Genomic DNA, 22813 nt, shown 5'->3' on the forward strand with positions numbered 1-22813 from the left:
AAGGCTAAACACTACTGATCATTACTAAAGGCCTGGTTGGGCAAATGGAATTTTTTTTCCTTACTAATGTAATTATTTCTTAGTTACTTTAATTTGTCAAAACAAGAAAACTCTAGCTGTATACACTTTTTTCAACATAACATTTTTTTTTTAAATGACAAGTTTAACATTGTTAAAAGTATATTTATTGTTAAGACAACTACATAAATAATCTAAAATATATACCTGCATTTGTACACTGTAAAAAATCTATCATCATTTATTCATGATGTTTTTAGTTCAATGTAACTTATTAAACTGTTTTAACTTAACTTTAGAAGTTACTCAAGCTGTTTCAAGTCTGTTTAACTTTTTTTTTTACTTTATTGTCCACAAGTGGAAATTTATCTTTGGCTTCACCACACAACCACATCAGCGTTTACATTACACACATCACAGAAAAAACATTCAACACAAATACATTCAACGTCGTCACATATATCACATTAAAAAACACAATTTAAAACCCTACACTTAATTAAAACCCAGTATTTAAAATTCTAATGGCACTTGGCACAAAGGACATTTGATACACATTTTTCTTTACTTGAGGTTGCCTAAAACGTCTTTTTGATGGCAAGAGCTGAAACATAATATAAGTTCAGTGGACTCATAGGGTTAATTTCAGGCAATCAGATTTTTATTTTTATTTTTTTACAGTGTATGCTTTTGGTCCAAATGGGGTATATGTGCACAGGCTTTTAATGTCATACGATATAAAGTGAGTATCAGACCAAACAAGAAGCACTACATTCAATTATATTTTTCTGTGCCATGTCTTTAAAATATTGAAATTAATTTAACCCCAGTATTTTCAGTGGAATTTCTGTGCTAGACAGCGGCTAATGACGGCGCCTGCATTTATGGTCTTTTGTCTCTTTTTAAGATTTAACAACCAAACAAATGCTTAAGTCTATTTAACGGATTGTATTTTAATGACATTTCAACAATAAAAGGAACCTTATAAAATTGAAAATAGTCACATAAACCTTTCACCGGAAGTTCATCATTGGCTAAAAAATACTAGCTGTGCATATAACCTATTGATTGACTGTAACTTCTATTCAACTTAATGCATTTCTGTTATAAAACCATAAGTTTCATGCCTATTTATAAATATTGCGTCTATTCCCCCTTACTTCAATAAAGAGTTTTTGTATGAATGGAAGATTATGTAAAGGAATATATAGCTCTGATATTATCATGAGGGAATTGTGCAATTGTTTTCAGTTTTCATGCCCTGATTTTATTAAGATGGATTGTTGGTTATTTGATGCATGTCGGCCCGATTTGCTAGCTTTACTTGGACAGAGGAAATTTAATATGTGTTTAAGGTGATTTAAGACACACAATAAAATATTTCAGTGAATTTAAAACTTTTTAAGACCCTGTTTTCATTTTTAAATTACTTATTTTTTTTCCAAGCAACCATAATGGTTTTAGTTTTATAGATTTAGTTAACTAAAATGAACTTGTCACTAACTTTGTTATTGGTTTTATAAATATCATATCATATCTAATACTTGCTATAGCTTGACATTCATTAGAACAAGAATAAAAATCCTCATTTACATCTTTTACAGTCTGGTGTGCAACATCTATCAAATCTTAAAAAGTGATCTATTAGTACTAAAAAAGAGTGACCATAATTCAGGACGGATATAATAGAAACATCCTTTCCTGATACATTTTTCCAGTCCCAAAAAGAAGACACCTACTGGAAATGTAAGGCATATTATATGGAGGCTTTATGAAGAATGTGAAAATTGTACTTCTTGCTAAGAAAATATATGGTGCTTTTAAGAATTGATCACTGACAGGTTCTATTGTGAAACATTATGGTACTTTCATGATGATGGGATTTAGTTGTTGTTCTCACTCAGTTTGGTTTTGTTTTGACATCCTCAGAATCTATAAACGTGTCATCTGGCTATTGAGCACATGATCTGGTTTTGTTATGCTCATATACAGAGAAACGGCTTTATTGGATTCATGGATACATTAACTTCAGAGTCTGGTTTATGGGAATCACCACCAGCCAATGAAAAGAAGCGGCCGCCATCTATTAGTGTGGAAGGTTATAAGGACAGCTGGAAACCATGACTAAGTCATAGACAGGGAAACACGATGACTAACTGTGATTGGCCTGATGACACACAAAGACACTGACGTTCCTCACGCTTTAGTCAGAGAAGGTCAAACTCATCAACATGATTGAAGCAGGACAATTAGCACAAAGAAAGACAGAAACATTTATTGTTAAATGGGCCAATGACATCATGATCATTTGTCTGGATCTAAGGTTACGTTTATGTTACTAAGGTTACATTTGTGTGTGTATGAGTGTGTATACATTCACCAGCCACTTTATGAGGTACATCTTACTAGTACTGGGTTGGACCCACTTTTGCCTTTAGAACTGCCTTAATCCTCCGTAGCATAAATTCAACAAGGAACTGGAAATATTCCTTAGAGATATTGGTCCATTACTGTCCGAAATGAATAAATACAATGATTTGATTACACAATTTGTGATGTTTGTTTTATTTACTGAAATAAAATGTGGGCATAATTTTTAAAAATCAGTCTCAATAATTAAAAGTTTTTGTTTATTATTAATTACTCAACATCATCTCATACTGTAAAAAAATTTGTTAAATTTACGGGGGAAAAAAAACAGCAGATGTGGTTTCCAGGATTTTTTTTTCTAAATAATTCGTAAGTTTACAGAACTGTTAAATTTACAGAAATAACCGTATTTTATGAACTGATGCAATGTTCGGTTTACAAAAACATAGCTTAGTTCACGAAAAACGTAAAGTCATTAAATACATTAATGTTCATGTGTGATTACTTCACTGCATTAGTAATTAGTTACATTTAAACAAAAGAAGATACAGCATAATATCAAATACTCTTAGTTCATCTTGGACTTGCACCCAGATGCTACTCTCCTCCACAACGGTGACACAAAAACCGTTTTACAGTATTTTGCTGTTTTTCTTCTTGATTTTACGGTAACATACCGGCAACTGTGGTTGCCAGTAATCTACTGTTTTTAACATTTTACAGTTGTAAATTAAATTTACAGAATATTTCTGTTAAAGATACACTTTACAGTCTGTATTTTTCAGCAAACACATTTAACCCGTAAATCCCAGAGCAAAATCCTCACTAGTGTCCTCACTACAGAGGGTTGAACACTCAGGCAGTGATGAAGTTAATGAGATAATTAAGTGTCTAATTAAAGGAGGATTGAGAATTATTGATGAACAACTTTAAACAAGCAGAATCACTGAAGGAAAGAAAAACAAGATTAAATAACACAAATCACCACCAAAACCAAAGATCAACTCAACTGAAAATAAAACTGTAAATTAAATAATAATTAATAAAAAAATCAAATAATGACACTATAAAAATGTAACTTCTTAAGATCTTAGCAAAGATCATTAAATAACTCCACAAACACCAGGAGCTTCACTTATTACTGATCTTTGACTTTAATTCTGTCACATGAACAAACGCTCTTAATAAAATTTCTGTTGTTCAAATCACCATGATGAAGTCACCAGAGTCTGCTTTGGTTGGGTTCTTCAACCTCTTATTTTAAAACTAGATTTTATTTTGGCTGCTATAATTAATTGTGTTAATCACACTATTTTTATAGCATGATAAGCCCAAATATATATATAAATAAGTCTGATGAGATTAACTATAATGTCAAAGCCACCCTCACCTGCTTATTAACTCATTCAATATCTTGTTACTTATGAGTGAGAAATTAAAAACACACATGAACGAAACCACTGGAGATTGAGCAGAGAAAGGCTGTTTAAAAGGTCTAAATACACCATTCCCAATGAGAATGTTTGATCTATGGCAGAACTTGAAAACACAGAGACATCAACAATTAAATCTCAACAATGGTGACAAACAAAAAATAAAAATCAACCCAGAACAATACAAAACAATCTCTTGAAATATCACCTCCCGAAAACAACATAAATAATGGAAAAGAGACTGTATAAACATTAAGCTGCAATATATATTCATGCTGCAATGCATGCTGGAAGTTTTGCACCCAGCATGCATTGCAGCATGAATGAATTTTGCATTTTTTTTAGCAACCATGGTTGAAGTTCATATCCTGATTCTTGATGTCTGTGTGTCTTAAATGTTTTGCTGGAGATCTCTAGGTTTTGTGCATGAAACTAATTAAATTATTAATTCTTATTAATTGTTTGGTGAGCCTCCATGAGAAGCTGTAACACTGTTTCATTTATCTTTGCCTTTCTTGCTATAACTGATGAGTTTTAGAAACAAAGTTATATCAGCCAGAGAAACAGCAGAATAGAGGAGAAAAAGGTCAAGAGCTCAACTAAAGCAGCCTCTGATCTCCATGATGGTGAGGTCCAATAAAACATTTTCAATAGAAAATATAAACCTCTGTTAATTATCAAAGATTTTTAAAAAGTCAAACTGTAATCAGTGAAGCTGGTAAAGCTGTTATTTAATGGAGTTGTTTAATCCTCTTTTTTTCATTCAGTTGGTTTGGGGAAAGGATGCCTTTATTCTTTTCTTTCTCGTTCTTTCCTTCAGTGATTGTGCTTGTTAGCAGTTGGTGTTCATCAGTGTCTGAATTCACTCATTTGTGGTCAATCTCATTGTCTAGTGGGCTAAACAAAAAAAAATTAGACACTTTGCCTAATTTCTTGAAAACAAAGGTTAGATCTGCTAGTTCTTTTGCCATATTTTGTCCAGAAATTAGTTGTTAATTATTTAACAGGTTTTCATTGTAGATTGTACAGACTTTTACTGTTAAAATCACAGACATTTTTTACAGTGCACGAGGCCTTCACAACACAAATACACTACCTGGCAAAAGTCTTGTCAGATAAAAAAAGTAATTAGGAACAACAAATAATAACTTGACTTCTAGATGATCATTTGGTATCAGAAGTGGCTTATATGAAAGGCAAAGAGATTATGCTTATTTTACCAAAATACAATATGATCATGCCTTGATTTTTAATCATTTAATTAGGACAGTAAGGTCTGACTTCGCTTAGACAAAAGTATTGTCACCTAACAGAAATAATGTACAGTAATGAATATAGAGTAATGGTGCAGTGGAAAAAAAAGTTAATATTGTGTATGGCTCCCATGAGCTTGGAGAACTGCATCCATACATCTCTGCAATGACTTAAATAACTTAATAAAGTCTTCTGGAATGGCAAGGAAAGCATTCATGCAGGACTCATCAAGATTCTTTGGAGTCATCTTCAATGCCTCCTCCATCGTACCCCAGACACGCTCAATCATGTTCATACCTGGTGACTGGGCTGGCCAATCCTGGATCACCTTGACCGTCTTTGCTTACAGGATCTTTGATGTGAAGGCTGAAGTATGAGAAAGAGCGCTATCCTGCTGAAGAATATGCCTTCTCCTGTGGTTTGTAATGTAATGGGCAGCACAAATGTCTTGATACCTCAGGCTGTTGATGTTGCCATCCACTCTGCAGATCTCTTGCAAGCCCCCATACTGAATGCAACCCCAAATCATGATTTTTCTATCACCAAACTTGACTGATTTCTGAGAGAATTTTGAGTCTATGCAGGCTCCAATAGGTCTTCTAGCAGTTCTATGCAGTTCACCAGATGATTCATCAGAAAAATCCTTCTGTCACTTTTCCAAATGATTAACTTGAAGTCAAGTTTCATTTGCTGCTCTTAGAACTGGGATCAACAACAAGACTTTGATCAGGTAGTGTACACTTTTGTGAACGGAACAAACTGCCAAAATTACTTTGAATATAATATAATTCTATAAACCATACATTATTAATGAACCCAATAACCGTATTCATGAGTACAAAAGTGAACAAAATGACGAAACCCCAACACATTTCTCCTTTTCCAGCCTTTATTTTCCATGTTGCTCAGTGGAAATTATGCATAAACACACATAAACACTGACAAACATGTGAACGACTCAACGCCACCATGGTAAACTGCTAAAAGTCCACCTAGACTTCTATTTCTTTCTTTCCATGTCTTTCCCAGAGACTAATCTGTAACAAATGTACAAATACCTAAATTACAAAAAGGCAGCTGAATCGGTTCGGAGGGTATAAAATCGTAGTAGATATAAATAAAACACAAGATGTTGCCCGAGTTCGACGATGATTATGCATTTGAGGTGGTTTTCAAAGGATATTTGCGTTTGGAAGTGATGTGGCACATGAATGATTTGGTTAACTGGACTCTCGCTTAAGCTTCATCCTCCATTTACATGTCTGCAAACTCGCCTAAATGGGATTTTGAGACTTGAGGAGGGGTGCGTATATGCAAAAGGAGAGTGTTTTACATTCAGGGCCAGCAGAAATACAAAAAACTCATTCAAACAAGCACATGGCGAGTACATCATGCATACAAAAAAAGAATCGAAGGCTCTGTCACGATTCATCTAGAAGGGTTGAATGTGATTTTAGTGTCTTTGGTGAAAAGACAAAGTCAAACCGGGTGTCATATTTTTCAGTAGGGCTTTGTCAACCATTACCATCCGAAATAAAAAAGCTAGATAAGCTTTAAAATAATACTAAACCAAGTTATCAAAACATCTCCCTTCCTCATTGATCCCGAATCCAACAAAACAAGCGTTCAAAGCTTTCAATCGAGTGCGGCTCCATGCAGTTCAGAGATATTACGTGACAAAATTTTTACTTTTACGACTCCACTTTTCACTTCACAGCCACAGATATTCAAGACGGCCTATTGGAAATACATCTAAAGACTGTTTAATGTCGTGAGAACACATTGAGACGTTTGTTTTAAAAATACATTAGCACTCACTTTAAGGCTTTAAAAGTACAAACAGGCATGTCTCTCTCGCAAACCCGCATTCACACAAACACAACCGCACGCTAAGAAAACAAACTACTCACTACATGACTTCCAGTTGCCCTACGTGACCAAGCGCATGATTACATCATCTATTTAGTAGCGATGTGCAACTAGATCTGTGTTAAAAAGGACAGATACAACCATTTGACTGGTAACTGTGTGTCGAACGCTTGTTCTGGGTTAATAAGTGAGGTTTGAAAGAAGGTATCAAACTTCAGGGCTGAGGTACCTTCTTTTTTCTGCAGATATGAATCCTTCCGTGAGGATTTTTTTAATGAAAGTCACATGATTTTGTTTTCTCCATGGCTCGATTGGTTTCACCACAGTAACAGAGTTAAAGTAATGGCGACGGCCATGTGAAACCGGGATGTGCTGGCCTGTGGTGAGTAGGTGAGTGGTAGTGTCTGAAAGGGATTGTAGTATTTTTCCCAGGTCATATCCTGCCTGTCTCCTGGTCCTTCTCCTCGAGCAGATGAATGAGTTGAGCAAAGCTTTCCTTCACCGCGGTCATGTTGTCTACCGTGCTTCCCTCTAGGATCCAGCTCTTTCCTCGTGCCAGAGGCTCCAGCTCAAAGTATTTCTTTATCTGTGTGTGAAACAAGGAGATGAAGAAAGAAATGAGGTTTGATTAGGTGCAGACTTAATGCACTACTAACCTGAAGTGAAAAAAAGAGCGGGAAAAAACAGCATATACAAAACAATGCAAAATCACCACCTTGAAGTTTAATCTAGCAGAAACCTCGAGGTCTTGCTATTGACATTAATATAAAAATTGACTAAAAGTGCAATTCAATGACTGGCCACTAGAAACTTGCTCCAAAAAGGAGCAAAACCAATAGACTTCAAACTGCTCAACTTGCAGCCTGGCAAAAAAAAACAACAACTTGTTTATATTGCTAATTTTGCCCTTCATGAATGTTGTTGGATTTTATAACCCACCCATATATTGTATAAAAGAAACACGCCACTTTTTTGAAAAAAAGTCTAATTTGACAAGTCACCTAAAACTTAAACCAAGGTAAAAATCTTTTATCATTTTTGAAACCATTCAGCCGATCTCCCGGTCTGGGGGGGAGTACCTTGAGCTTAGCTTAGCTTAGCATAGATCATTGGATCAGATTAGACCATTAGCATCTCGTTAAAAAAAAACATATGGTTGAGTTTTTATCATTTTTGAATCCATTCAGTGATCTCCCATTCTGGCGGGAGCACATTTAGCTTAGCTTAGCTTAGCATAGATCATTGAATCGGATTAGAACATTAGCATCTCGCTCAAAAAAAATAAACAAACAGTTGAGTTTTTATCATTTTTGAATCCATTCAGCTAATCTCCCGGTCTGACGGGAGCACTTTTAGCTTAGTTTAGCATAAATCATTGAATCAGATTAGACCATTAGCACCTCGCTAAAGAAAACAATATATATACTGTATATAAATCTTTTTTTTTTAAATTTAATTTATTTTCCTATTCATTCACCTAGCTTGGGATTTTATTATCTGGTTTCCACCGGGTGCTCCGGTTATCCCCACAGTCCAAAGTCATGCGGTACAAGTGAATTGGGTAGGCTAAAATTGACCATAGTGTATGAGTGTGTGCGAATGAGTATGTGAATGCTTCCTTAGTGATGGGTTGCGGCTGGAAGGGCATCCGTTGCATAAATCATAAGTTGCCAGTTTATTCCGCTGTGGTGACCCCAGATTAATAAAGGGACTAAGCCAAAAAGAAAATGAATAAATGAAAACTACAACACTACAGAATTACACAGTCTGAAATGTTTTCATATAACGTTAGGCCTGCATTTCATGAACAGCCAAGCGTTTACTAAAAGACTATGTTGGATGCAATTTCTCGTTAAGTGTTTTCCTCAGTAAAACCATTATAACACTTAAAGTGGCTTAATACATTAAATCAGTTATTTTACAAGACCAAACTCAGCAAACACATTATCATATGTTGGCAGCCAAGCAAGCAAATGCAAAAGCAAAGTGTTTAATATCACCCATATACTAAACAAACACCCACATATTAAACAGCATTTCACCTATATATAAAAAAAAATAAAAAAAAAACACAACCAGAAATCTCTAGCTCAGTGGTCTCAAACTCCATTCCTAGAGGGTCACAGCTCTGCACAGTTTAGCTCCAACCACCTCCAACTCACACCTGCTTAATAGCCTCTAGTAGTCTTTAACACCTTGATTAGTTGGATCAGCTGTGTTTGATTAGGGTTAGGGGAAAACTGTGCTGTGAAAACTGAGTTTGGGACCTATGCGTATAGCTGCACCCATGGGCCCATTATTGATATTATGAAAGTGCTGTGAGTGGTGACATTAGGACAAGATGACGACAGCCGGCTCTGGCCACAATGAGGTTCTAAAATGTGCTCCACAAACCCACAGGTGATTTCACAGACACTACTATTCCATATTTATTTTAGTCTATAGGTTTTTATTTGCATTCTGATTGATTTTGAGATACTGGGATTTTAAGTTTTTGTATTTAATATAGCATATCATTTTTTTGAGGATCAAAGTAAAAGTTTGAAAATGTATCTAATTTTACAATGTAAATAAGTAACAAGTCTGATAAAACTGAGAATGTGAATAACTAAATTTTTCGGACAAAAAAATTGTCTGATACAACCCCATTAAATTCAAGTTGACAAATTGGAAATAGACTTGTTGACATAAAAGGTGGCGCATCCAATCAGACCCCCTTTTTTTAATCAAATTCACTGGACACTTGCTACTTACAAGTCAAATTAGGCCGATATCAATATGAGTATGTTGCTCACACCACAAAATAACTGTTCACATCAGCTCACCCCACTGTGCTGTATGTTATAAATTGTTGCTTTAAATTCTCAAGCTCTTTGTAGCAGGATGGATTCTGACTGACTGTTTTTTATGGCTCGTCAACTGAAAAATCATTCTGAAAGTGATTCTAGCAGTCTAATGTTTCACTATGATGTTATGGATATGGTTGAGATTTGATCTCAATGATTCAGATTTAAAAAGAAAATCAGAAACATACCCATCTATCATTATGATTATCCTCCTTTGTATGAATATACCTTCACAATGACTGACTAATTAAAAATATTAACAGCATGACACTTTAAAAAAAAGTCTAGATCAGTGGTTCTCAAAGTGGGGGTTGGGACCCCCCGAGGGGTCGCGGGGCAATGAAGGGGGGTCGCCTGGTGATTTCCAAAAATCTATTTATTTTTATTAAACCATAAGAATTAACATATTTTATCCATAACTATACTGAAAATAAAATACTATAGTAGCTTATAGTTACTAATTCTATTGGATTGCGACCCCTGGGGTAATTACATTATATTAAAGGCAGCAATAGCGTCAGATGCATTTTGATTTTATAACATCAGGTTATACTTTCCGGCACATTTAAAGCACTGACACAAATTTAATTGGTGTGTGTGCGCCATTGCATGCAAGGTTTCTGTATTTATAACCACCTCAGAGGATATTGGGGGTCGCGAGTCACTGGCATTGTTATTTTGGGGGTCACGGGCTGAAAAGTTTGGGAACCCCTGGTCTAGATCACTGCAGACAAACCAGCACTACATTAAAATCCACTTTCAGGACCATAAAAATAAAACAACATATTTTTAACAAACATTTGGCTGGGTGGTCATTCTGGAATAAATGTTCCCTCTTGACCAATAAGAACGCACAATAAATTGTATCCGTAAATATCCAGTCTGCAAATGAGTTCCAAATAAAAACAACAAGATCTTTATTCTACTGAAGATAGAAATTATGCAGCATCAGCCAAGAAATTCCAATGTATCAGCCAGGGGAATATGAGGACAAACTTGTAGTACAAGCGCCAGTCCTTTTCAACAGGGCAGAAATAGGAGGGGAGGCAGGAATGCTTGCACTCCAGTAATCGGTGTTCACTATGGTAGATGATGAGGAGGAAAGTTTTAGGGAAAAAAAATCTTTATTTATTTACAGCAAACATGACAAGCTCAGAGACAGAAATGTCAGAGGATTGATCCCAGTGTCGTATAAGATATTAAAAGATGTTTCTTCTGATTATTTGCAGCTCTGTGTTTTCAGAATTTCCAAGGCAACAATAGAAAGCAAACAAACACAAATATTTCAACAAGAGCTATTTCCATGCTTGAAGCCTTCAGGAAAGATCTACAGCCATCTTTATCGTGATTTAAAACAGCCAGGTGCTTTATACGATGGCTCCAAATGGGATTTAGGTACGCTTATATATAAAACAACACTTAAAAATGTCACTGCATTACACTGAACTAGGTAACATGATGCAAGTCTTTTTATTGAGCTATTACTGCATGACTACAGGTGTGATTCTGTACTTCAACATATCTTATTACCAAGTGACTCCTAATTTAAAAAGCAGTTTTGTTTAGCAAATTTCAGTTTGTAAGGAATTCATAATAAAAAAAGCGTATATTAAAAACAACATGAATTTAGGTATTTATTTACTTAATCACTTTAAATTTACAGCGATCATAAAATAATTTTACATTATATGATAAGGTTGATGCTTTTACTAAAATTTATTGAAATCTTATTGTAAAGTGTGACCAAATATAATTGCTTGTAGGTAAAAAAATATAGACGTTTAATGAATTCTGTCACTGTTACTCATGTGCTATAAATAATATGGGTTTTTATTATAAAAATAAAGTAAAAGGTAACAAATACATCTCAGAGGAGGAAAACAACAACAAAACAAATAAACAAACTTGACGGGGCAGGCTGGAAGAGATCAGGGGCATCATGAGCGAAGACTTGAAATCATATTAAAACATTGCGTACGCGCACAAAGCTGTAAACGTGCACATGTGCTCATTTTCACGTAATTTTGGATGTACAAAGAGAAAATGCGTGGGATTCCACGTACGCAGAGTTTCATACATCTGTATTTTTTACTGCGTACGCGGAATCCCACGCATGTTCTTTTTGTAAATCCAAAAAAACGTGAAACTGAGCACATGTGCACGAGCGCAAAACCCTCCCTGCCTCTTCCCCCTAATAAATATGGTAATAACTCTACGTTGGCAAAGCCAAATGAAAAAGCAATGGCAAAAGCAAGCAAAAAAAAGAAACGTTGAACAGAATGTGAATTGGAGGTGCTCATATCGTGTTATTTGCAAGTTTGTCCATCGGAATTAATAACAAAAGAAAAAATAAAGTGGGAGAGTTTAGCTGATGCGGTTGATGCAGTGGTGGCTGAACAGCGCACACATGAAGTGGCACACCTCGTTGGACATCAGCAGTGCATGTGGTGTAAGTTGTAAAGGGCATGGCCACATGTTTTGACTCTATCATTCATGAACCCGGTTCGAATCCAGCGTCTGATGAACTCATTCTTCTTTCCCCCACTACATATCAGATTTTGCCTACTCTTCATCATGAAAAAGACAAGTAGGAATCATTAATAAGTGTGTGCATTATGTTAAGCGCATTTAAGTACATATTATTCGCACATTTATTCAATGGAAATGTTTCTGATTCACTCTATGCAAATTCATCTTCAGATGGCACCTTCATAGCAATGTGCGTGCAGTCGATCGCTCTGATTACATTGGAAAAACCGGCGATCGTTGCAAGTTGCGCTTTAATGTTTGGCTGGTCAACTGTATGGTATGGAAACCTTATATACCTGCTAGACATGCGGATGATCCTGTCCCATACAGCTGTCATTGCATGGCTTAAAAATACTTTGGAGTTTACAATTTAACACAATTGCCTCTAGGAGTCGCCAATGGAAATAAAACAAACACACACATGAAGTTGACATGGACCAAGGCACGTTTTCACGTTCATTACATCGTTAGTAAATCCAAACATGAGTGTGAAACCTGGCGTACACAAAGTTTTTGTGTGTACACACAATGTTGATACATGAGTCCCCAGGGCTGGACAGAACAGGACAAGATACGACTGGATAATGACATCTTACGAATTGGCTCAGAACAGCAGACAAGAGGAGACTATAAAGAGAAAAAAATTAGCAAACAAACAGGTGACCTGAAAAACTATTAATGGGTTAATAAGGAGAGTGGGACTAGACATAGACAGAAGAGCACTGCACATGACACAAAAAAACAACACAAGCCATGTGCTCATGTAAAACAGGACTAGAACACGCAGCCAATGAGAGAACTCATTAACCATGTGTTCACATGAAACACAACACTACAGCTGGCAGTGCATGTAAACATGAATCACATGCTAAACACACGGCCCGAGCGTGACAAGGATGAAGGCAGACAAGAACAAAATAAGTGCTTGACCCGAGAAAAACTCAAGCCGAGCACAACATACAAGACAAGACAGGACTAATGTCTGGACGCTGCCACCAAAAAAGTATTAACAAGACCGAGGTGGCAGAATCCTGACAAATTCATAGACCATCAAATAATTTTCCAAAACGTACTGTATATTCATATCAAATTATTAAAGGTCTTGTGAAGTGCTTTGAAATGTGCATTTTTGTATTCGATGATTGACGTAATCTCAACTGAAAAATTAAGAGAGGGCGGGACATAGAGTAGCTTCTCGGAGCTTCTTCTTCTCCTTGAATGCCAATAAGTTTAGGGTGTCAGTTTGGCATCTCCAATGGAGGCGCAAAACATTTTCCATGTACACATAGTTTTAAAAAAAAGCTGATCTTTTCCATTGCTGCCAGCGCACCGCGATCCATGCAAGTACAAATCTGCTTCCCAATTTGTATGCAATAAACACATTTCAGTAATAACGGTAGACTAATTACCTAAGGGCCTACTCACACTTTGTCATCCGTACCGTGCCCAGGCCCGTTTCCCGGATTGTTTGAGAAGTGTGAGTGCGCTGAATCGGGCTCAAGCACGGTTCACTTGGCCGGGCCTGGCCCGGTTGGAAGAGGTGTGCCCCAAAACTGAAAGCGAGACGTGACTTTTAAGGGGCTGTTTCATATGCATTTATTAATCATTCCTACTGTTCAGTGGCTGTACCTGTACCTGTGCAATGTCACGGGACCCGACCAGATTTCATGTGGTGGGGGAATAAATTTCCGAATAAAGTGCGGGAGCAGTCGGTAACCCTGGTGTAATTTTAACAGGAGTGGGCGGTCTCACAATATAGCTGTGTGTGTATGTGTGCATTTGTTTGGTGCTGTCTATGTTTGTATATGTGTTTGAATGAGAGACAGTTTGGTGCAGTGTCTCCGTTTGTGTGTGTGTGTGTTTTAACAGACAGCTTTGTTATAGCCATCCGCCAAAAACAACACTGTGTATGGAAAGCATCGTTAATGCACCGAGATATCGAATTGAATCGATGGCATGATAATCGAAACCGAAACAAACCGTGAGACCAGTATAGGTTCACACCTCTATTGCATTATGTATTTGAATAATGATGGTTATTTCCTTTTGATTATCATAATCTGTTTTATTTACAGAGTTTAAGGTTTACTGTATTATCATTATTATTTACACCTTACAGATGTTGATCTACCTTTACCATTGCACACACTTCGAAACATTTTATTTATCAAGTTTAAGTCTCTTTAACACTTATGTTTATTTTGTTATAAAGAAATCAGATATTTTGTTAAAATATTTTTGTTTTTGACTATTAAAACTATTTGCCCAAGTAATGTTGGTAAATTAAAATAAAGTGGTTAGCTAATTATAAAATCATAATATTCCTAAATGGATTGTTTAAAAACATTCAATAGTCATTAATATCGAATAATATGAAATATGATATCATGATTATTCTTTTGCAATATCGTCCAGCCCTAGTTGGTCCTTTTAAGAGCAAGTGACAAACTACAAGCCTTACATGTTTATATCAGTTTTATATCTTCTTAACGCAAATTTTGTACCACACTAGCTTAAAGATATCCTTGAAGATTAACAGACTGATACTAACATCTAAAAAAATGTTATTTTACTTTACTGGACCTTTAAACACTTAAACATAGAAAATCTCAGTTTCTCTGGAGTTAGAATTTAATATTTGAGTAATAAAGACACAACATTGGACCCCATATAATAGACAACAGGGACAAATGCAAAACATCTTATTGTAACTCTCACAGGAAAGAAAGATAAAAAAAAAGAAAGAAAACTTAATGAGCATGAGCATGAGTAAATGATGATAAAATGATCCTTTATGCTGAAATATTCCTTTAGTAATCTAAAATAACAGCATGACGCCAACAAAACCTTGACCTTCACTTAAACAACAACAGCAGCTAAACATCCAAAAATGTCCCTGTCAAAGTGAGTTCTCCCCTCCAGCTTCTAATTTATGTTTCCACCCAAATCGTTGACCTCTGACCTCGGGAAACTTAAAGACGCCCAGAATAAATAGAGAGCAAGCCACTGGCACAGGTGTGAAAAGCGAAGGCTGAGATGCTAAATCACTTCCAGCGCTGCGCTCACATCACGCCTGACACAAAAGAAACACACTATATTTTGCTCTTGTTTTGGCTGTGTTTCTGGAAGCCGTCCCGTCTCATCACCTGATTGGCTCAGGCCCAAACCTCCCTGTTGTGAAGAAAGACCACCCTAATGGGAGCACTTCATCAGGCTTGGCCTCCGATTCCACGTTTAAACTGAAATATATGGCATCAGTGTCACATCTAGGAAAACACTAAGCTTAACTGACAGCCAGCAGGAAGGGGCCAACAAAGCTGTTGGAATTTTTCACTTCCCTTTGAGAGTGCAATGAAAGGGGGAAAAAAATAAATTAAATAATCAAACAAAACATCCTTTGAGCCAAAGCTTTCCTATTATGCCAAGAATGTTGATTAAGATTTCCCTGTGTGGGATTTCATAGCTACAAAATTACACAATCCTGCTGCTTCGAAGAGAAAGAACAAACTTGGAGCACCAGGCCATATTTGTCTATTGTTTCTCAGTGAAACATATCCAGACCTAAAAAAGCAATGTAACATTTACAAAAGACAGAATGGGCTGCCAGTGACGTTCATGAAAAATACTTCAAATAAGATGATACAGATTGAAAAAGAGTGCTGGTATGTCTGACCAAAGCTGATGCAGCAGATTTGTAGCATCTGCACTCTGCGCAGTGGCCAAAAACACTAGGCACAAGAGAAAGGTCAGGAGGGTTCGCTTTCGTTGGTACGTAAGATTCATCAACATGAATGAGAATAAAACTTTTTTAATTGCTTTTCAAGAAAGAATAATGCCTATTTTGAAAGCAGTAATACAACAAAACAAACATCAGTTTAAATGCATTCAAGTCAGAACTTCGGGATTAACTGTGTAATGTAAAGTGTGTATTCACTGTGTATGGCCATACACCCAAAGTGCTTCAAAATCATGGGGAGGGGTCTCTCCTCACTACCACCAGTGTGCAGCATCCTGTTAGATTATGCGATGGCAGCCCCAGGACAATGACACCCGTGCGCTCACCACACACCAGCTATTAGTCGAGTGGAGAGTATGGTTGGGCAATGTCGATTTGGCATCGTAAGATTTCTAACATGAACTATTGCAATGAACAATGGCATTGTTGTTGTAGGTGACGGTAAATAAATAATTTTTAAATAATTAATTAATCAAATCAAATCACTTTAATTGTCACATCATCAGCAGTACATGTGCAATGATGAGTGAAAAGCTTGGAATGGTAGGGAACATAGGGTGAAATCCACGACGTCTTAGTCTAATTCATTACAAATTAATTATTTGTAGCCTACTGTTTTATCTAACTGGTTTCACATGTAACCAAATCATAAATAAATAAAGATAAGTTACACACAAATTACCACCTGTCAACCACTTTTTCTGCAGGACTCTGGCATGAATAGGCAGAGTGATCTGTGTCATTAAAATGGCGTCGACAATTAAAAAAGTGATGAGTGTACTGACGCGGTGACACGTTTCCTGATAGATTCAAAAGACCGAAGAGTCGTTAGATAGAGACAAGATTAATTAAATATCACCTTTACAACTATAGTGAAATGTAATCCAGCGGTACATCCTTGATAAACTGTACAACGTGCACTGCTCTCGGGGTTTTGTGCTCAAAGCACCCGCTGACTACCTGGGGCAAAGACGTGCACATATGCTGCAGTGCATGCCAGAGTGTGGACGAAGATCTTTTTAGAAATGCTAGATGAAACAGCAGAGTGGACGTGGATCATTTATGTTCTAAAATGCCATTTTAAAACTAAGATGTATTAGTGTAAACAGGGCCTAAGTGTGTATTTGTCATGTGCAGGTTGCTGTTGCAATGGGGCGGGCAGATGATCGCAATGCCATCTTAGCATTGTGATCTGTATTGGCCATCAGCAATGGACGATGGCATTGCCATCGGCTCAGCTCTAGTGGAGAGATAGTGATACAGCCAATTCCGTAGATGGGGATGATTGGGAGGCTATAATGGAAAAGGGCCAATAGGATTTTTTATGACCACAGAGACTCAGGACCTCGTTTTAACGACTCATATGAAAGACGCTCACTGACAGTATACTGTCCCTTTCACCTTACTGGGGCCTTGGGACTCGCACAGACCATAGGTTGAGTGCCCCTTGGTGGCATCACTAACACCACTTCCAACAGCAACCTTGTTTTCCCATGTGGCCTCCCATCCAGGTACTGACCAGGCTCAGCCCTACTTAGCTTCAGTGAGTAATCGGTCTTAGGCTGCAAGGTGATATGACTGTGGCCTGTGGTATGTATGTGTATATCCTAAAACATTAGTATTAACCATTGAAACTCAGTGACTCAGGCAGAGCCGTCATCGCTCTCTCAGGGCTGATAGTGGAAAAAATTCCTGAGCCTGAACTTTTTTTCCTTGCTGATGCTTTAATTTAAACGCATTTATTTTATGTATTCGTAGTCTTACTTCTGTATTTAATATAGTCATTTGACAGTACATGTCAGTCAAATTTATTGTGGTGATAAATTAATGATAAACTAATGATTTGTTTATAAGTATCATTACGCTGTGTTGCTGTCACTGCAGCTACATGCCAGTAATGTCAGTGACACATGCCAGTGTCAGTGATCTTGTGACATGTGCCAGTAGGTGTCAGTATAAGCACGTTATAAGCACATTAATCTTATAAGTCTCTTTGCTTTAATATTTAAAAATCATTAGGCAAATGACACCTGTTATCTTACATGCATATATGTTATGAGTTTTCAACATGCATCTTATTATAACTTTTTAAAGGATATTATTTAAAATACCTTAAAATGAAAATAAGTTAAATAATAAAATAAATGAATGAATTAAAAACATAGAGAAGTCCATATTGTAGGGAACAAAGGAACTGCCAGGATGCAATAATATACAGTACAACAGATAAGTGTAACCCCTCCCATACATAAGCATGCCACAATAAATTTGACTGACATGTACTGTCAAATGACTATATTACGTACTAAATGCGTTTAAATTAAAACATCGTGGAGTAGCTCAGCAAATAAACTAACTTGCGACGCGATAAATTAGGTTAAAAGTCGCGTAATGATTAAATATGGTTTTGCTCGTGTTAATTAATGTCATAAGCTTCGCCGGGTGTCGATGTCACTGCAGTGACATGCAGCGAGACACTCTGAGTGACACAGGTTACTACACATGCCACTAGCAAGTGACACATGACAGTGGAAAACCGGACGTGCCACCGGAAGTGTGACTACTAGCCGCATTTCCACTATCAAGCCAGTGCGAGCCAGGGCTTATATCGGGCCAGGCCGGGCCAATCGCCTGGGAGGTTGAGCAGTGAGGCCGAAATCATGTCGCGTTTCCACTGTGGGGCTAGTAGCGTCAGCAAACCCCGCCCCCAGAACATCCCCCGAATCGAACGTCACTCAAACCGCCCACTTCAGCGAGAATCATGCAGATAAAGCACACCATCACATCATCACGAAACTATTAAAATAGGACAACCAAAACAAACAAATGACACGCTACTGTACAGCAGTACAAAGCATGTCTATACGCACATGCCTGTGTGTTTTCATTCATCATATTCATTTACTCGCCGACCCACTGGCATCGAAATCCAGTGGTCTTGCCACCAACGGAGGGACCCGGAGCGCAGGGAGCGCACACATCCATAATATAACACCACATATATAAAATTCTCCGTTAATAACTCGATAAAAAATGTATTTTATAACATCCTCTAGACAGAATCTGTCCAACATTCATCCCAAATGCTCCGGAGAGAACTGAAACATGATTATTTTTCCCTATAGGCTTTACGACACTTAATAGGTGATTCCCTTTATTTAAAGATATTACTTATTATATCTTAAGTAAAGGAAAGTGTTCAGTGTTTCAGCACATAAGAGCAGCACGTAATAAAATATTGCCTATATTTCGTTGCGCTCAGCAGCTATGCACTAATAAAGCTCTTTATGTATTTTAAATTTCCTTTTTTAATTTTACCACGTTATATAAAAACACACACACTTGTTTGAGGACACAGAACACAGTTTGAACTTGCAGTTTTCCCCGTCAAAAAAGTGCTGCGCAGCTAAAGACAGAAAAAAAAGGTCGCCTATTTTCTGCGTTTACTCACCCCGAAAATGCTCTGTTTGCATGATTTGATTAATATCATCGTATCCAAATACTTTATAAATAATATTTAAAACATTTTCCGGTGTTTATTTATTTATTTATTTATTTTTAGAAAATCCTTTTTTCAAAGAGGCTTTTGAAAAATGAAAGTTTAATATAAATTTGAAACAGTTTGATATAGTAGCTAATTGTTATAGCTATAGCTTTTGTTAGTTTTATATTGGTTTATTTATTTAATGTGATTTTATTATAAGCCTATCTGATATTTGTAATTCTTTAAATTATTTAAATATAGCTTAGGCTGTTTTATCTAGATATGACACTATTGTTTTGAGCCTACAAAAGCGGACATGAAAATTGTAAAGTTTAATGTCTTTCTGTTGTATTCATATAGTGTATTATCTCCAAAATAAATTAAAACAATAAAAAGAAAAGAAAAAAGCCGCTCGCCCAGCCTATAATTTGTTCCAGATGTTTTCTTTCTCTTATTTATTTGTTTGTTTGTTTATGTGTTTGGCGCATGTACTCGTGTGCGATCGGAAAACTGTGCCCGCCTCTCCTTTTACTCCGCCCCGAAGCCCCGGCTGGCCCTCTTTGGCCCAAGGTATTCGGCGGGCCGAAAAAAGCCGGCCGCTGGCCCCAAGAAAGCCCCGCTTTGGCCCGATTAGGCCCCGGAAGTGACAGTGGAAACGCCACTGGCCTTGGCTCGCTCGCTTTACGGGCGATAGGGTTATCTGTACGTACGATAGTGTCATCTGTACGTCCGATGTCGTGTCTCTCCATGTAAAAACTGCTACTGTGAATCCGCGTTTAAGCGCACACAATAAGCTAAAACTCGCCCCAAGCACCGGCAAAAACAAATAACAATGAATGTGTCGAGGAAAGAGTAAGGACATATCTTAATTATTTATTAATAAACTTATTCTGAGTCAGTGTCGCAAAGATCCTGACTGGCAATCTCCTCTTGGACTCGCCTTTAGAGAGAAATTCATCTTTACGGATTACATGAAGGAGTTTTTTTGTTTTCGATTTGTTTTATTTCGTTAAGTAATAATTTAAAGCTTTCTATAAATATATTTATTATGTCTGTGGCATATAGCCTACATTTTGCTTCATTTTGTTAAGCGCTCCTGTTCAAAAACCAGACGACAGAAAGCGCATAATTTTGGTTTTCTTTATTTTATAAAAACGCTGTAACGTTTTTTGATGTGTTACTCGTACTTTGTGAGCAAAAATGACGGATAACTTTAAATTGCTCCCACTGAAAAAATGCAAGTGATTGCTCTGGCGCCTCGATGTCCTGCAAGCTTTTTATAAGCAAACTATGCGCCTAATAGCACACATTCTTTAACGTTTAAGCTACCATTGTTTTATACTTTGGTAATAACTGTTTTATATCTTTTATTTTAGGCAAGTCGTGATGATCTGAGAAGGCAAACTGATCAAACAGACAATGATGGTCTTCCGCTGGGCGCTGTTCGTTAAAAAAAACAAAAAAAAAACTTATTTTTAACGAATAAAAAATGCTCCAAACGTTTTTCTAAATAAGCTGAATAAAAAACGAAACTAAATATAAACACTTTGCCATTAGGCTACATACAAAACTGAACTATTTCATAGCTGAAACACTAAGTTGTTTAAGGAGAAGGGGGAAATATATTTTTGTCCCGACTATTGCTTCACCGTTATTTCGAGAATAAACCCAGCGTAAATATGCAGATGTCATTCCCAAAACATATCAGCGTATATGTGCCGAAAACGAAAGTTTCATACAAATTCTGAATGGATTATAGCCTGGAAAGTGCAAAGCACGCTCCTCTTATTATCACTAAAAAGCGTCACTAATCTTAGTTCATAGAGATCTCACAAAGATCCGTTATAATTTATAAAGCTCTCTAAATTACACAATTAATCTTTTATTTACATGGCGTCTACACTCAAAAGATGAATCACGAGCACACAAAATGGCACTTAATAAAAACCAATCCGGCGCTTTCAGCAGTGAGTGAATTCTGTGAATCTAGAGAAATGACAGATCAATATCCGTGAACCTGATTTTTTTTCCCCCCGCAGCCACAGTACGCCGGAAATCCGGCGTGGTGCCGGAACGCTATCACCCCTGCTCTCTGTAATACCAAGGACACATTTTTCACCAGGGAAAAATTTAATTTGCAAAGAGGGAGCCAACACCTGTTACTATGAGCTATTAGATATACTCTTGCCATTTACATGCACACACAATCTCTCTCTGACTGTATGATGTAAATTCAGTCAAACATTGCACCCCAAAGATTCCAACTACTTTTCACTTGTTTATAACTAGGCAAAAGACCATGGCACAAGCAGAATAATGAATGGATTTCTGTGCTTTAAACGGTTTTTAAATGTACCTAATAAAATGATGTAGAAAAACACAAATAAAAAGCTAAATCACTAAAAAGTTTCAGCAGATGTTCTCAGAAATCAGATACTGGTATTGGCATGCAAATTTGCTTTCACAAATATAATTGTGCATCCCTCTTGAAAAACCTTAAGCAAGCCTAGGATGAAGCGAACCTTATGTGCAAGGCTCACATGGCGCCAACTAAATCTGCACGAACTCCAAACACCGTTGGCTTTTACACCTGGTTTACAGCGGATCTTTCCCTTTCTGGCATGTTTGGATATGAAGCCTTTCCGGTGTTAGTGGGATAAAGCCTTACTGGAGACAAGCCGTGACTAAATCACTTTGTCAGAGACCTGACTACTGATGCCCCTGCACAAAGTCAGAAGCTCACAAGTTCCAGGTCAGGGGCCGTGAACAAACCTCTTGGCCTGTGCGCTTTCATAGCCTGTTTGCCTGGTCATAGAGCAGATTTACAGTAACTCGATTTAGGTAAGCATTGGCGGTTCACATCTGGATTTGCAACAGGATAAAACAGAGCTGGGATTGAGATAATTAACTGCAGAATTGCGAGATTGCAAGGGCTCTTATTGGTCAAACTATACAACCACCAATCAGTTGTCCTTTTGCCCTGTGCATTTGTGTGGACTGACCTTCACTTGAAGGACTCACCCACTGAGAAAGAACATGCACGCACCCCCTCAGGCATAGACAGGTGACCTGCTGGCAAGCTCACATCAACAAACCCGCTCAAACTATGATCAACAAATCCATCTGATCTTCATCAAACTCTGAACTTTGAATACTTCACCACACACACATACAGACCCACCTGCAGCTCTGCTCCCCAAAAAGGGAGAAACCTCCCAACGGAAGAGCTCATTTTATGAGCATACTGCAAATGTTACCAATGGGAGGGAAATTT

At 37.1% G+C, this 22813-nt stretch overlaps 1 protein-coding gene across 6 annotated transcripts in view; it reads right to left on the bottom strand.

The window, feature by feature from the left end:
* Nucleotides 1–5946: 5946 nt before the first annotated feature.
* Nucleotides 5947–22813, bottom strand: part of arl15b (ADP-ribosylation factor-like 15b) — an 84539-nt gene continuing 67672 nt past the window's right edge. For all 6 annotated transcript variants that reach the window (XM_005155621.6, XM_005155620.6, XM_073914439.1 and 3 more), the window contains one exon: nucleotides 5947–7530. In XM_005155621.6, coding sequence (XP_005155678.1) covers nucleotides 7378–7530 — 153 coding nt within the window. In that variant the 3' untranslated portion in view covers nucleotides 5947–7377. The remainder of the gene's footprint in view (nucleotides 7531–22813) is intronic.

Source organism: Danio rerio, chromosome 10 (assembly GCF_049306965.1).
Source record: "Danio rerio strain Tuebingen ecotype United States chromosome 10, GRCz12tu, whole genome shotgun sequence".
Taxonomy (NCBI): Eukaryota; Metazoa; Chordata; class Actinopteri; order Cypriniformes; family Danionidae; genus Danio; species Danio rerio.